The 18,031-nt window shown below is 33.6% G+C and overlaps 1 protein-coding gene across 9 annotated transcripts in view; it reads left to right on the top strand.

Annotated features, from left to right (window-relative positions):
* The window catches only part of KLHL13 (kelch like family member 13), a 271,741-nt gene that overhangs the window by 176,514 nt on the left and 77,196 nt on the right, over window positions 1-18,031 (top strand). Inside the window, exon 1 of one of the 9 annotated variants that reach the window (XM_053580331.1) lies at window positions 6,873-6,952. The exons of the other annotated variants lie outside the window; for them this stretch is intronic. Within the exon in view, the coding sequence (XP_053436306.1) occupies window positions 6,873-6,952 (80 nt within the window). Of the gene's footprint in view, window positions 1-6,872; window positions 6,953-18,031 lie in introns of those variants that run through there. 9 annotated transcript variants of the gene reach the window in all.

The raw sequence follows: 18,031 nt of genomic DNA, 5'->3' as shown, positions 1-18,031 counted from the left end.
ATTTAAGGAAGAAAATATTGTAGATATTTTCCTTCAACGTATACCTATTTTTTAACAAGATAATGTGTCTAAATAATCTTCATTTTAAGTATGTTATAGCCTAAAGTGATTAAATTAATAGATGAGTATTTCTCTTACCAAAAATGTACTTTTAGAAATAGCAGATTTAATAATATTTTATTTCATTTTTTTTATTGTTTGGGGTTCATTGAGGGTACAAAGAATTAGGTCACACTGATTGTGGTTATTAGGTAAAGTCCCTCTTTTAATTGTGTCCTGCCACCAAGTTGTATGCCATACACCGTGACCCTCCATTCCCCTCCTGCCTCCGCTCTTCCTAATTCCTCATTTCCCTACCCCCCACTTTATATTAGCTCATCTACTGCCTTCAAATTAGAATTGAGTCCATTGGATTCTTGTTTCTCCATTCTTGTGATGCTTTACTAAGAAGAATGTATTCCATCTTCATCCACATTAATATGAAAGATATAAAGTCTCCATCTTTTTAAATGGCTGAATAGTATTCCATGGTGTACATATACCACAGCTTGTTAAGCCATTCCTGGGTTGGTGGGCATTTAGGTTGTTTCCATGTTTTGGTGATTGTAAATTGAGCTTTGATAAACATTCTAGTGCAAACGTCTTTATGATAAATGGATTTTTTTTTTCTTCTGGGTAGATGCTCAGTAAGGGGATTGCAGTATCAAATGGGATGTCTAATTTGAGTTCTTTGAGAATTCTCCATACTTCCTTCCAAAAAAGTTGTATTTGTTTTCAGTCCCACCAGCAATCTAAAAGGGTTTCCTTCTCCACATCCACGCCAGCATCTACAGCTTTGAGACTTTGTAATGTGGGTTATTCTCACTGGGGTTAGGTGATACCTCAGGGTGGTTTTGATTTGCATTTCTCTGATGATCAGGGATGATGAGCATTTTTCCAAATGTTTGTTAGCCATTCGTCTGTCTTTGTCAGAGAAGGTTCTGTTCATATCTCTAACTAGAATATTTTAAAAACCTTCTAAGATGTATCCTGACTTTAGCATATAATTCTAATTTAATCACTTCTCGGCTTATAAGCTTCCCTTTCAATTTACTCAGCAAATACTTATTGATTGCTTTTTAGTGTGTGAGGAATGGTGCTCAATTAGGAAGACACAAAGATTCAAGGATTCCTTCTTGAAGGACAGTAGGAATTTAGGGAGAGCACCTCAGGCAGATGAAATAACACTGTTATAGCCTGGAGTGTCCCAAGGGTATGGCTTCTTTTTGGAGCACTGGATACTTTACCTCTATTTGGTGATGATAAATGGTCTATGTTGCTTTTTTAAAAAAAAATTAAAAAATGGTAATATAAAATCAGCTATGTAAATAATATACCTTTGAAAGGGTTTTACACTGCTGGTGGAACTGCAAACTAATACAACAACCCTTTTGGAAGAAAGTATGGAGAATCCTCAAAGAACTCGAACTAGACCTCCCATTTGATCCTGCAATCCCATTACTGGGCATCCACAACCAGTGCAGCACAACCCTGCTCTCCACAAACCTGCCAGCATCTGCAGCTTTGAGTTTGTGATGTGGGTTGTTCTCACTGGGGTTAGGTGATAACTCAGGGTGGTTTTGATTCACATTTCTCTAATAATTAGGGACAATGAGCATTTGGAGTTTAAAGTATTTTTAGCAGATGGGAATGCTTTGAAGCACTAAAGAGTAAGGAAAAAAGCTACAAAGAATACAGATATTCCCTGAAAATACAAGAAAGGAGGAAGGGCAAGAACTTCTGAATTTCCTATTCAGTATTACTCCTTTATTCAGCTTTAGTGAGAGAGTAAGGATAGTCAGAATCTGTGGATCACTGGGTCCCCAACAACTGGATTTTTGTTCTTTGCTCAGTTCTGCATTTTTGCCCATCTACCCAAATTCCCGTCTTAGCCCCATAACCTCTTTCATCTGACTCCCAACTATAAAAGGTATTGCATAAATATCAGTAATTCCTATCATTTTGGCTTTCCTTTCCCTTTTCAGCCAATCATTATTTCTTTCATCCTACTGTCTTCTCCTTTGGTGCCTTTCTTAGTATTCCTGCCTTTTTAGCATACTAGCTCCTCATTTTGTATTCTCTCTCTGCCCAAGTTAGTATCCTTCTTGTGCTATGGAAATGGAAAGATGGGAAGAATACTGCCCTTTATGTTACTTACGCCACCAAGGTATAAAGAATTCTCTATGCATGTACATTAGTATCTGCATGTACAACAATTGTTTGTATTATTTGATGATTTTGACTCATTTGTATTGTTTGGTGTCTTTTGGCTCATACATCCAAGGCATAGTCATAGCTACAATAGTGTATGTTTTTGTAGATCCTCGTTAGGCTGTAAGGATCCACTCAGTTCTATTAAGGAAAATTACAACAAAGAACTTTCCAATGTAGTTATCTTCAAGAAATATCTTGGCTTTTCCATTTTACTTGTGGTGAGGCTATATATCTGAGTATCTAGTAAGAAATTTAAATGTATTTGACATTTAATTTCCTGAAATAAACAATGAACACGTACACACAAGTGCATAAAACCATGCATGTTCTTGATGTTTTAAGGATTTTTCTCTGCTGTACAGAACTTTTTTGTGTGCTTTAAATGATTTAACATCCTACTTGGTTGCCATCCAAGTACTTTTACTGATTGGTAGATCATAAACAACAGACATAGTTTGGCATGATGTGCAGTCTTGTTTGAGCAATGTGAATAACATTGATATTTTAGATTACTCTGTAGAGACATGGTCAGGACTGAAAAGATTACACAATTCCTGCCCACACACTGTGGCTAAGGCTATTAGTCTTTAGCTTTCCCTACAACAGGGTTAACCAAAACTTGCAGGAGAAAGGTAGGTCATTTCTTAGGGCACATCAAGAAAAAAATGGAGAGAGAGAGATTATATACATGACCTATTAATCAGTTCTTTGGCAAAGTGGTACTGGTGACAAGCTGTAGGAGTCAGTTAGCAAATTAAATCTTACTATAAAGATATTTAGGGACATTTACAATGAGAAAAATCAGAATATTTGGCTGTTTATTTCGTTGTTATGCCATTCTATGACTACTTTAAGTTGTGCTTACCTTTTTCTTCCTCAACATTTTTAAACGCCTTCTGTAATTAAGATTTTGGAAATGGTTGTTTATATGCACTTTCTTTTTTGGTGTTTCCTACTTCTATTTTTCAGTGTACATATAATTGGAGGAGTAATTTTTTTGAGTCCTTGTTTCTTTAGAATATGTAGAGAAAGTTATAGAATGTGGTTCACTCAAAATAGAAATATGCTCCTTGTGGAATGGTCTCATTGAGAAGAGGGGCAGTAAAAATTCTAGAGAGGGAGGTCCTGGGCTAGGAGATTGAGCCTTGGTTTCTAGTTTCAGTTCTGCTGCTAGCTAGTAGTACAACATTGGACAAATTAACTTCTCTGGATTTTATTTTTTTCATCTATACAATGCAAGTACTGAGAAAAGTGATTTCTAAGAGTTTTTTTTTTTTTTTTCTCCAAATCTCTTTTTGCATTGGGAGCCAGGAATTCTGTGTTGTAAGATTTAGCCAAGAATGACTCTTTTTGTAGCCTTGGCCAAGACCCATCATTGTCCTTTGTTTATTACATCTCTGAAATATCCATTTTGCAGGTATTTTTAAGTGATTAGTTAATGTTCATAAAATGCTTCGAAGAGCTTTTGTGGATGTTGTCTTTCTATCCTGTCTTATGCAGTTGTCCATAATAGAAGCCAAGAGTCCTGTAAATGAAATCAGTGTTTCCTATGATGTGACTGAAGGCTTTTGACGTTTACCAGTCTAGTCTAAATATTAAAGCCTACATGAAATTACATTTAAAATACATGTTTCATCATTTTAATTCTTTGATTCTGTAGGTGAAAACCTTTTTAGTTCTGGAATGTGATGGTAATTATAATTATACTTTATAGTTATTGCTGCAATCTCCACTAAGGTAGTAAAATCAAATTAATTTGGATTCTTCTAATTTGTAATTGAGTTGATTTTACCTGGCTGAAGTTTTCTAAACAATGTATTAGGAACAGTGTTGTTAAGCAAATTAATAATGTAAAGTATTGTTCATTGACCATATTTATACTTAATGGAATTCTTTTTTTTTTTTTTTAAAAAAAAAAAGGAATTCTTTTTAAAGACTTTGGCATAATAGTTGTTTGCTCATGAGTGATAATCACAATGGCTTCATAATTTATTAAAGGAAAAGTGAGAACTGAATATAAATAAATGTTTACCCATCAGATGTAATGCTTTCAGGGTTATTGGGGCTTTGAAAGTGCAGAAAAGCAGGGTTTTCTTCACTTTGAACAAATATTAAAATTGTTGGAGTGCTGCAAAAACTAGTATTAAACATTAAGTTTATGAAAAGACTAGACTAAAAATTGATATGAAAGATTCATGGTATTAGTTGGTTACTTTGGAGCCTAATAAGATTAGACAAAAATAGGGCGGCGCCTGTGGCTCAGCGGGTAGGGCGCCGGTCCCACATGCCGGAGGTGGCGGGTTCAAACCCAGCCCCGGCCAAAAAAAAAAAAAAAAAAAAAAAAGATTAGACAAAAATATATGCATTTTTGAATCACTTATTACTCACAGAAGAATAATAGCTTGAGCCTTTATAATAAAGTAATTTTCACCTATTTGTGAGTGTTACTTTCTTAAAAATTTGAAAAACTGCCTTAACCTTGCCTACTTGCCACTTACAAAATTTGAGGAGTCTTCATAGACAAACTGCTAGAAATATTTCACTACCAGTTTTGGTGAGGGCTTTGTTCTTAGAAGGTGAAGTCACATTTGTAATTATTGGTTTGTAAAATTTTCATAAGGTGAAATGTGGTTGAATAGCCTTTATAAAGCATTGCCTTCTTATTATATATAGCTAATAGAGAAAAGTTTTATATTTTATATTTTTAAATGTTAGCAAATGATTCTGATTTTGAAAATTTGTTTGAAACTCACTCTGATATGGGACATTCCAAACTTGATGTATACATATGTTTGTATTTGTGTAAATGTTTCCGTGTGTGTGTATTTATATATTTATTTTTCCTTCTTTGGATTTCAAACAAGTTCTCATTGATGATTTTACCTGTGGCCCTTTTGCTCCATAGCAATTAAAGTTTAGAAAGCCTTCTAATATAAAATATTGACTATAGTTTATTTGTATTAGTAGCAGTTTTTATTTAATTTTTAAATAGATTTTGTCCACCAAGGTATTGATGAGTACTCTTTTTCTCCCATTCCTTTGAAGATTGCTATGATCTAGTTTGGCATGTTAACACTAAGAAGAATTAGAAATATGATTTAACCCTTTAAGTTGCTTAACATTTTTTGGGGGGGGGGCTGTTTGTGTGTGATAGATTGAATAAAAATTGTATGTGAGGTAGTGATGGCTGACATCAGTTAAATATTTATAAAGTTCATATATTACTGGTTAGTGTTTCAAGATAGACTTTCTCCATATATGTGTGCATGTGTATACTTCATATGCATACATGTTTGATTTTCACAGAAAAATACTGCTTTGTCTTTTTGCCTTGATATTGACCTGCATCTTAAAAGGAAGTTACTTGTGATTATCTTAGCTGATTTAATGTTGTTTTTCTGTTATATAAAATTATGAATTTTGGAGTTCTTGAAAATAATTTCTTATTATACAAACATTTGTCTGTGCTTTTTAAATATAAGAGGAAAAGCCTTGTAAGGGACTAAATCTCAATCTTTAAAAACTGCAAATAATTTGGAAAGAGTATTGGAAAAGTAACCATTTAAGTTGGAAGCATGAGTTTATTATTTGTATACTGACATGAAAGTAAATATGGGCTCTTTATCACTGTAGTAGTTATTTTTAAAAAGGTAATACCTTTTGTGTCAATAGTGATCTACCTTTACTAAGCTTGCGTTGATATAGATGGATAATTTTGTTTTCTAGGTAGAAGGGTGCTATGAAGGTAGATATAATATTTAATAATGGCTATCTGCCTACAACAGACATAAAATTCTTCAGCCTGTAGATAAAGAGTTCCACAGAATACTAGTTAAAACTATTTTCACCTTTTAGAATTGTGTAGAAACTTTTATGAGATTGCCTTTGTGCTTTAAACAGAAGCTTAAAATACCCAGTCACTTTTAGGGCATTGGCAATACTATTTTCTGGCAGTATTATAAAACAATATAGATGAACCCTTTAGTTGCCATTGCTTTTATGCACTATCTCAAGCTTCCTTTTTGAAACTCTCTGACAATCTCTAATCCCCAGAGGTTACCAGACCCACTGCTGAGCTTTGGAGTGGGCCCTGCTGGACACCTGCTTGGCTAGCAGCACTGGTCCTTCCTCTAGGCAATTTGTGAGCTGTTTGGGGTTGGGGAGGGAGGGAATAGAGGAGTGAGGGGGGTGAACAAGAGGGGAAAGGGGGAGAGAAGGGGAGGGCAGCATTGAATTAGATTGTTGATAGCGTCCCTCTGAGGACTGCTATTAAGAGCATGCTACTCTGTACTTCTCTGCTGCAGAAGACAGAGTGATATTCGTGTTACCACAGCATGTTGTAAATGTATGAGATTTTGCTCATCGTGGCTTGGAAATAAGAATAGGGAAAGGAGAGCAACTTGAATCAGAAGCTACTAGAAGAGCATGCAGAGTTCTGGAGCAGTTTATATTTGTTCTTACATTTTGTCTTCTCCTAAACTGGAAAACAGAGGGACTGGCATTTTTTAAACGGGCTTTTCCCATAATGGCATTCTTGTATTGTGTGGCCAGAGCTTGCACGGGAGGAAAGCAGGCTGCCGAATTTAGTCACTGATCTCTATTAGCTGTGGCCTAAGGCTATGCTGAGGTTTATATCCCATTTGTATTGTTGCAGCTCAAAAGAAGAATGTTCAGAGGATGACAAGTGTATTCTGAGTAGGTATGTTGTTTCATTTTCATATGAAACCCATCTTTTTTTTTTTTCTTGCTACTATTGGTCAGAAATCAGGTTAATAGACACAGAATATACAGTGCTGCAGTATCCCTGTTAAGGTAGAACAATGGTATTGCAAGCTTTTTTTTTTTTTAAAGAAAAATCCTAGCCGCTTTTATTAAATAAAGCTGCATTGTGTGGTATGCACCGTGCGGTGCAGTCTTAAAAAAATATACTGCAGTCAATGCTTTTCTAACGAGGTGGCACTATTGTTGAGTTGGAACGATAGAATCATCATATTGCTTTAGGGGACAGAAGGATTTAAAGGAGGTACCTTGCAGCCCTATTTTACAGATTGGAAGCATTGGTTTAAGGGCACTGGCAGAATCATTTGCTTGTTCTCGGGAGGCAGCCACTGCTGTGTCAGTACAGTGTGGAATGGAAGTCCTAGTTGGTAGTCTGTTATGGAAACGCTGTTTACTGTTATTGTAGTACCGTGGTGACAACATGCCATTGAAATGGAAAACGAGCTCTCCTGCTATCTGGAAATTCCCAGTTCCTGTGCTTAAAACAACCAGGTCAACTCCACTTTCTCCAGCATACATGTAAGTGAGAGAAAATAGGATATTAAAGTGGGATTTCATTCATGAATATACCTTGTGGCAAAACGGGGGCAAACTCCCAAGCAGCAACATCCAAAACCCCACAAGATTAAAAACCTCGAGCTTGCTTACATTTAAAGACATTGGCATGCACACATTTTATCATTGTTTTGTTTTTCTACAGTTTATGTTTGTGTTCATTTCAAGTGTGTAATGGTAATCTAATTACTAACATGAAAGTGCAAAGGAATATCTAAGGAATTGCATGAGGATAAACTTTAATCTTTAACATGGGTTGGATTTTTTTAAAAAAAATTGTGTATATAAAACACTTAAGATGACCTCTTTTGTGTAATGGCATAAAAAAGTGCTGATGATTGATGGTGGTGTGTTAAATATGGAAGTGCCTTCTATACTATTTTTTGAAATGTTCAGGGTTAACATTGATAAGAAAATGCATCTCTTAATCAAGACATTTATACTTTGGTTGTGTATGAATATTAATAAGTTTGATATTATATCTTTTTTAGTTTTATTCAAGTTCTGAAGTACAAATTCAAATTTGTGCAAATTATACTTCTATGAGCAGTTACTTATATGCAAGGGATTGAAAGGGTATTCCACAAATGTCTGCTTTAGAAATGTATTTTAAGCAAATATATTCCAAAATGCATTGGGAAGTCTTTCCAGAATTTTTGAAATTAAAAAAAAATTGCAGTGTTGCTTTAAAAATAAAATCTAGGAGATACAATAAAATGTTCTTTTGAAGTATTGTTCATGATCCTTTTTTTTTGGAGAGGAAAGTTGGGCCTTTTAAAAAAATATTTTACAAGAAAAGCCTTTTGAGTAAGAAGAATGTCTTAAGTGTAAGGGTACCCTTTATAATATTTTTCAGTAGGAAAGATGTGGAAGATTCCTCCTGCTTTAGGTTAATTGTGTATTTAGAATGCTGGTGAGTTGCCATTTTTTAACTTTCTTTTTGTTTTTAAAGAGTGAGGATCAGATGCACAGTGATAGCTATCTGGTTCTTTGAAAGGCTTTCAGCTGCTGAGGAAGTGTGGTTATGCTCTCAGTCCAAAATAAGCAATTCCCTGGAAAGGGACAAAAAAAGAAGAACATTTCAGAATCCAGTCATAATTTTATTTTCACATTATTTTTATTGTCCTTTTTATGCTTCTGGTTATCTTATGTTTTGGTGTTAAACTCTTTACTTATGAAGTAAAATATAAGCTGTTTGTAAAAAACATCAGCTATATTTGTTTTTTAAAAGCTGTGTTTGTCAAAAGCACGAATTAATGGAGGTGACAAGTTAATGGAGATGACAAGTTAATGGAGCTCTTTCAAATAATTTGAGAAAATAGGATGTGCTTGCTGACTTTATGAATGTTAGCTGATGAGAAATGACCAAAGATTTACCAAAAGCAACTTTATCATAAAAAATAAAACAAAAAGCCCCAATGAAATCAGTAGGTTACAATTAATAATGTTTCTAGTATTTTCACTCTATTTTACTGTCCAAAAGATCCAAATTGCACCTCCTATTACAGATGCTTTGTCAATTTTTAGAGCTGGTTAAATAAATGCCCATATTTTTAAATTCATACCAGCCATAAGCTCAGATGCAACTTAATACAACATTTTTAGTGAATCTCTTATTCCTTTTATTCACCTCTTTGACTTAACATGCAAAGTATCACAGATCTTACATGTTGACTTTTGGTTGTTGGTGGTACATATAGGTAGTATGGAAAATATATTAATATTTAATGTTAAGTAAATATACACAGAGAGAAAATATGTTAAATATAGAAGACTAGCTTGCGGAATTTAAATCAGGTTTTAAAATAAATTGTTTAGTTTTTGATTACTTTAGATCAGAGTTCATTGCCTCACTTGGCTAGAAATAAAAACATCATATTTAACATGTTGTTCTCATCATTACTTCATTATATTCCACAACATTTCTACATGCAGAATGATACTGCAGTTAAACACAGTTTCGCTCTCAAAAATTATAAAGACTAAGTTAGATTACTGAGTCAAGTAATATTTTATTTCCTCTCACAATTCTTTGGCAAGCATAGATTAAATTGAAATGGAATAGTTAAATTCGAACTCCTTGATAAATTGTGATACATTAGAAATTTACCCATAAAATCATGTATTATAAGCATTTAAAATACTATTTTTAAATATAGACTTTTTCACAGTTTACATAGGATCTTTTTATATGTATGCTTGTGTAGCATCAACATTGGTTTCTACTGTTTTATCATTATTTACTGTGCTTTGTGAAATACACATGTGGTTTCCCTTAAAGACTTGGGGACTTTTTTGAAGATTGAAATTTCAATGTAAAATATTCCTGTTTGTAGTAAAAATACATTGCAGTAGTTGAGCAAGTGTGGCAAAAATATAAAGGCTTTTTATGATGTTTTTCTGAATCCAGCATAGGTGCTGCTTAGCTGTAGCTCTCCCATTGATACTGCAGACAGGGCAGTGCTGCTACACCAGTGAGGGCTACAAGAGGGAACGTTTTATTTACTGCAGACATTGAACAGAAAGGCTACACTATTTGTTTTTCCTTGTTGGTTTAAAGTCTAAGTTTCTTTTCTTTCTGCTTATTTAGAATTCGAATGACAGTTGAATATCCCAGCACTTTAAGACTGCTTGATGATAAAGACTATTGTATTTATGGCAATATTAAGAAAAAAATTGTTTCTTATATAGAGTGCATAAAGCGCTTTTTAAATTGCACTATAATGTGTGATCAGAAACATAGGGTAGCTTAGACAAAAGATTTTGGAAAATAATACTTCAGCCTATTAATATATTGGTGAACAAATATTCAGTCTTTATTGAATAGATACAATCTTCCATCAGATTCAGATTTGAACAGGGTGTTGTGGCATCCATGTGGATTTCTGAAGGATTTTCTTGTTAGAAATCAAATGCTTGGCGACAAGTGTTTGCTTTGCTCTCTGTTCAACAGTAGATTGAAGTTCAACCTTAGCCTGAGGGAGGGTCTTCTGGTCAGTGTAAACTGCATTAGCAAAGACGCTGCTTCTGACAGGTGCAAACCATATAAATTACCCTGTCATTTTGCGGAAATTAATAAAGCTGAAAGGGCAATCATATCTAAGTGGCTTTCTGGTGTTTAGGTATTCATTGTTTTAAAACAGCAAATGGTTTCTTCAGGCTAATGTTATAGCGTAAATGTATTGTTAGTTTCTAAGGACACACTGAGACAGAACAGAATCAGCACTAGCGAACCTTTTATCTTTTCTTCCCAGGCATCAACTTTTGACAATGACAGTATGGCAAGAAAGAGGAAGACAATTAGATAAAAATTAACCAGTGCAGTTTAACAGCGAATTCTAGCGAGACAGACACCATGTGCTGTTTTTCTTAGAATTTTACCTTTCTCAAGCTAAAACATGATGAATGTTAGTGAACTAGACTTGTCCTTTATTCTCTGCACTTACTTTCAAAGAGCTTGTTCTGTACAATTATTTTGTTTACTATATAGAATATATTTTATATAAATGCCAATAGCACACCATTTTATAGCAGTTGCATTCTATTATTTCATCCATAAGATTTAGTGCCTAGATTTCTGGAGAGAAAGATTGTGCATACTGTATAAATGCTCCTTGTTTGTTGATTAAAAGACTAAACATAACAAAAGTATACATTTTCTAAATTTGATACATTTTCTATCCCCAAGATTATCTTTTTTTCTAATTTAGTGAATAAATCAAAACTTAGAAGTTTGAGAAATCTTTCTTATCTAACAAGATATTTCTTAAATTGATATTCTCAAAGAAGAAAAGAATGTTCAGTTAGTTGCTTTCACAATTACCATACACATAAACGTTTACTTGTTCTGTCTGCCTAATTTGTCTTTACTACAAATGCACAGTCTAACAAAATTGTGTGGAGAAATAACACAACTAACACCTAACCGAAATTTTGGTTTAGTCTGCAACTTTTGTGTCATGTTCTTTGTGAATATGCATTATCTGAGCTTGCAGAAGGACTATCAGTTATTAATGAAAAATCAAAGAGATAGAAGTGACCTTAGAGATCATTTAGAGAGTCCAAACCTCTTTTTAATGTAGGATTCCCTTCTGTGACACCTCTTCAAAATGGGGATCCATGTCCTCCTTGAACACTGTGAGTGACAAAGAGCTCACTACCTCACCAAGGCAGCACCTTTCATGCCTGGACAGTTCTTCCCAGCATTGAGCAAAATAAATTCTTTTATCTCTTGATGCCAGTGTGGCTTATGGACCTATATAGAAAAAAAAAAAAGTACTTTCTGTATAACACCCAAGTGGAAATCTTTTCATGTGACTTGGTTTACAGACCCTTCACTCTCCTAGTTGTCCACACCGGGATGGTTTTTCCATGTTAATCTTTATGTGAGATATTACACGTGAATGTGGTGCTCTATATGGGGTTCAACTGGAAGACGACTCTTCTCTCCTTTTAAAGAGATATTCTGCTTGTCTTAAAAACTCTGGGATTATATTATTATTTAATTATAGGAGTCACACTGGCTCTTTTGCAAATTTCCTTAATGGAGGTTTATGATCAAATTGCTTGCCCCTCATGGTCAGCGTTTATTCTTTTAGCTACACTAGGTCTTTTTGTCTTAGGAAGCCTGTATGGGGAAGTGAAATTAAAAATTTTGCTTTAAAGACCTCTTGAAACCTTTTCACGTAACTGAAAAATATTGTACACAAGACACTTGCAAGACGTAGGTTTCTGATGTTTTCAGAAATTTCAAAGATTTTTGCTTGTCAATAACGTATCTAGATTCATTGTTTTTATACATGACTATGTGTAGTTTAAACACTTTCCCCAGTGGGAAGAGAGACCAAATTGCAAATCTCCTTACCATTATAGGAAGTCTGGAGTAACGGAGAATTTCATATGTTCTACTTGAAATTTTGAAAATTTAGTTGAAATCTAAGTAGAGCTCTGGAAAGGGGAAGGGATAAGAAAGAAGTAAGAGATAGGTAAATATTTGTGTTAATAACTTTATTACTTACAATTAAAGAGTTAAGAATTATAAGCACTGTACATGATTACATTTTAAATTGAAATGGCAGCCACAGTGTGTGGCTTTATTTCCTCACAACTTTGAGAAAGATCTGATATAAACATAAGATTCTTGGGGAATCTGTACATAAAGAAGTTACCATGTAATCCATTGTGGGGAATTCTCAGTTCTTTTTCAATCACCTTGTATATTAAGTATTAAGGTTTATTTATTTATTTATTTTTTTACATTCACCAGTTACTCAAGTAGCTATTATGTTCCAGGTATAACTCTTGTGAGTATTAGGGGTATAAACCTTGCAGTCATTTAAAATGATGATTCTTTATATTAAACAAACAAATTGTTTAATTTATTTTACTTCTGTGAAAATTCTGAACCAAAACAAACAGGTTAAATAGCATTCTTGTTTACTGTACTTTCAGTATTTGTAATAGATTTAAGCACAGTGAAAATGTCAACAAAGAAAAATGTGTCTGGGCTAAAATGAGGAGACATGAATTGAAGATAGACAAGGGGTTTTAAGGTCCATCTTGTACAGGATGGAAAATGAAGCAATTTATGTTTAAATTTGTTAGTATTCTTTTTAAGAAGAATGGAATATTACCTTTATGTTGGACATGGGATAATTTATTGTTTAGGTGCTTTATAGTACACAAGGGTACATATATGACCTAAGCAGCAATGATTTGATTCTTGAATATAAGATGTAATTTTAGTTTAAAATAAAAGTGTGTTGTGTTTCCAGTCGTACTGAAATATTTTCACTGGAATAACTTACTATGATGAGGGTATCTGTTGTTTTTTCACATTTATGGTATGCTAAGATAAGAGGATGCCCAACTTATTAAGGGTACTTCTTATAATATAGTTTAATGGGGAAATGAAATAATTTATCTTTCTATAAGAGAAATAAAAGACTTTAAGAACTCAAGGAGCTTGACATTTAATCTAGCGTGTATATCAGATATTGTAAATTTCATATGAGTTATATTTATTCCTAATTTTAAAAATGTACTGATTTAGCAAAAATATAATACAATTGGTTTTGGCTACTATAAAAGTACTAAGCAGGTTACATGACTCCTCCCCCAAAACTCTGTTTGCCTTATCCCTATTTTACACATAAAGACATAAAGGTTCAGAGAAGTTGATTTACTTGCTCAATATTAAATCCCAAGTAAGAGGCGGAGCCAGAATTCAGATTCAGGTCCACCTGATTTCAAAGCTCTTGACTTCTCTAATTTCTTTAATTTTTTTTTCTAATTTTTGAGACAGGGTCTCACTCTGTTGCCCTGGCTAGAGTGCTGTGGCATCATCACAGCTCACTGCAACACCCAACTCCTGGGCTCAGGCGATCTTCCTACATCTCTAGTGCTTTTCTATTTGTATAGATTTTTGCTACTTTCATGTCATATATTAATTGGGTAACATCTCACTAGGAGTAGAAGAAAAATAAGTATTATAAATGGTAAAATCTTATTGGATTGGGTGGTATTATAAGAAGATGTTAGAGAGCTTTACTAGCATACTGTGCAGGGGTGAAATAGGAAAATCGAAATCTTTACTTGTTCATATGATATTGACATTACTTCATTTTCTTCTGAAGTTTTCATAGTTTCTTGAAACACTATTTACCATCATTGATTACCCATCTTTTCCCCTCATGGTAATTAGCTACCCATGGGCAGTGCTATAGCTGGTGTGCTTATGTTAACGCCTTCCAAGGGTACTTTCCCTGTCAGTATGTGTGGAAATTATTGTCCTAAGCTTAGTTGTGTGCAAACAAGCATTTAATGAATAAAAAACCTCCATGTAGTAGTTTTCTACTATTGCCATAGATACTTAATGCACACTAATGACCTAAAATGTCACAAATTTATCTTATAGTTTTGTTTTTTTTTTTTTTTAGGTCAGAAGTCTGATACTGGTCTCACTGGATTAAGATCAAAGTGTCAGCAGGTCTGAGGCCCCCAGAAAAGAATCAATTTTTTGTTCATTCCCTTCATTAACAAAATTCAGTTCTTTGTGGTCATAGGAGTCCCATCATTTTGGTGGCTGTAAGCTAATGGACAATCTCAGCTTCTGGAGGCTTTTTGCCTGTCTTGGTTTTTGGCCCCTTTCTTCTATCTTCAAAACCAGCAATAGTAGGATAAATTCTTTTCATTTTGCTCCTTGATACATTCTCTGCCTTTTTCCACTTTAAGAACTCATGTGATTAGTTTGGAACACCTGGATAAAGCAAGACAATATCCCATATCAGGGTTCTTAAGCTTAATCACATTTTCAAAGCCCCCTTTAGCATGTAATCATATAGACACAGGTTCCTAAGGGTTATGATGTGGACATCTTTTGGAGGCCATGATTCTATCTTCCATATTCTAGTTGAACACAATCATGCTGAGCTTACAAAAACATTGTAAGAAAGTGTTCTGATTATCCCAAGTTGTTCTACGAGTTTATAGTCTCATAACTAAGCTGTATTTATTAATCTCTGGGCCAGCCGTTTTATTCTCAAAAATTCTAATAGTGTTTTTTTTCTTCTTTGTGATAGGAGTAAAATTCTAATAGTATCACATAGGCAGTTCTCAGCCCTTGCAATAATAATTTCCTAGCAATATTATTAAAAGGTAGAATTATCTAGTGACAGCATTATAATCTGGAGTTGTGTAGAAAATATCATAAAACAAGGCATACTACTAGAACTTTTATTGTGCTCTAAGCTTTATAAAATAAGCACAAATGTATTGAATAAATTGATTTTTCAAGTATTTACAATCACAAAATGTAGATATGAATAAAATATATTAGTCATAACAAAACTTCCTTATTTATTGGCCTTCTTAAAATGCAGGCTGTTTTGAGATGATTTGTATGGTTCAATGCTCTCATTAAAAGTTGATAAACAGTAGTGCCACCTTTTGAATAAAGTAATCAAATTTGTTTTATTAATAAAGTTTGATGTAACAAGCAGAAGCATTCAGAATTACTCCATTGATATCAAAGCTGCATGTATAATACAAAATTACTCCATTGGTATCAAGTGTGTGTATAATACAAGATTGTTGATGTTGGTTGCATTTTATTACATTAAAGAATTGAAGAAACAATGTCAAAGGATTCATTTCTTTCCACCTTCTCAAAAAATTTGCAATTGTTTAAAAAAACTGTTCAAAATCAAATAAAACATAAAAATAAAATAATTCATTGATTTCCTTACTATAAAAAATAAAGGCACCAGAAAGTAATAAACAAATAGAAGGTCTTCACATATCTCTAGGAAGTAAAATAACACAGATTGTTGAGAAACTTTAATCAATCTTGAAAATGTATTACAGATATGTGGCATATCACTGTGTGGTTGTTGCCTTGATAATCGCCCTTCAGTCTTTGGCAGGTGCAGGGGCAAATGCTGAAATCTGAGGTGTTCATTAACATCTATTTAGTGAAATAGTAACGGTAAAGTAACAGGTTGTCTATGCTACTCAGTAGTTGAGCACTATACTTGATTATTCAGCAAGTTACTATAGCCTGAATAGTGGCATTTTAAACTTGGAGACAAAGTACAGGAAAGTTGTGATCTCTGGACACTTCTTCCCAGAGCAGGTACATGGGCTTGATTATGTTTTAGATTTAAGAGGTTTATATTGAAAATATTGTAGTTTAGAACACTATATTTGCAGAATCAAACACTATGAGAATGATAAATTGGAGTGCAGGCTCAGTTGAGTATATACGTAGTATAGAAAACTGGGTTAACCTGGTATTTACCCCATTCCTGTGCTCCTAATAACCTTCTCTCTCTTTTTCCCTCACTAAAGTCTCTCACTGTAAGTGTTTCTGAAAGTACTAAATGATTTTTGCTTATCACTTACTAGTTGCCTTGTAATATCTTCTATTTTTCACTTTTTGTTTTCCTGGCTTCAGAAAATATAGAGCTTTTCACTGATCAATGAGATAAAAACTTCTCTCATTCAGCCTTCTTTGAATCCACCAGCTGGAAGGAACCTTACAAATCACTCTTGGTTATACCATTTACCTTGAAAGAGAATATGAAATTAATCTCTTCTTGCCTTTCCTCCATCTATGTACCTGTGTGTTTGATGATTTCACCCAATCTTGATTCATATCTCCTTTCAACTGTATTATCAATTGTTAAAGATAAGCCTACCACAAAACCTTAAACTAGATTTCTTTGTTACATGTAATTACATCAAAACTTTTCTCTTGTTCAACAGCTAGTTTGATCTAGCTTTAGTTTGGATAGCTCTATGAAATATTAGGAATAAAACTTTGAAAAGTATATGGTTGGTAGATTGTGAATAGATTATTCAATAGATAATCGTAGCATCACCAAATGGAGTATGTTTTCATTCATTATGAGCACTTCCATACCGAGGGGGTGTGCACACAATCATTTCTGAATGATTTACAACTAAACAGAAGGTCGTCAGTACATAGAATTGGATACAAAGTTTTGGTTTTACATAGACTGAGACCCAGCTCATTGGTGTATTTTTCATAGAAATATTGGTGAAAGTATATATGTAGGTGCAATTAGAACATTTTTTTTTTCAAATGATGTTATGCACTATCAATAATGATAGTTTTGGCTTTTTTCATATAATTAATATATATTGCAGGTTATATTTTTGAATAGTGGATATCATTTGATTGCTGATCCAGCTTTGCAGATAGCCTGATCTGGAACAAATAATTCTTTATAATAATAGTAAGGAAAGTTGTTGTTACTTATTTTTTATTTGGTGCTTATATGCTAAATATGAACTGATACCCTTATGGACTAGAGAATAAAGTATGCAATCTTTTGTTACTGTGGTTTATATGAATAATATCACATAATACTTCTCAGAAGATAAGGCTGAGCATTTTTTATAATTTTATATCATTTAATCCTTTGAAAAGTAATTATTTCTTCGACTGTGATCTCTTAGCAAGCAAGTATCTTTTGTTTTCCTTTTACCTAGTACACACAGCAGATGCTCAGTAAACGTTGAGCATATGAGTTTAGAGAGTATGCTTTTTAGGTCTTTAGCTCTGCGCAAACCACTTCACTTGAAAGTGTTGAATTTCTTCGTTTGGCATATGCAATAATAATCTAATATAGTAATCTACCCTTATCCTTTGTTTTGCTTTCCAAGGTTTTAGTACTATCACAAATTTTATTATTTCTTTATTTCACATTATTATAAGCATACGTATGATTGGGTTACATTGCTTGCATTTGCTAGGAAGAGTCTGAGTTGTATCTGAGTCCTTCACTTTCTAGGTGAAGGACTACATTGTACCTGTTAGCTTGGAGCTTACTGAGCCACTTCCCATCCTCCCTTTTTGAATTTAGTTGTGTTTTTCCTCTGCTGTGGGTCTTTAGTTGTACATTTACTAGTTTCAAATTAC

The sequence above is a fragment of the Nycticebus coucang genome, chromosome X, assembly GCF_027406575.1.
Source record: "Nycticebus coucang isolate mNycCou1 chromosome X, mNycCou1.pri, whole genome shotgun sequence".
NCBI classification, from domain to species: domain Eukaryota; kingdom Metazoa; phylum Chordata; class Mammalia; order Primates; family Lorisidae; genus Nycticebus; species Nycticebus coucang.
This window is presented reverse-complemented; position numbering and strand designations above follow the sequence as displayed.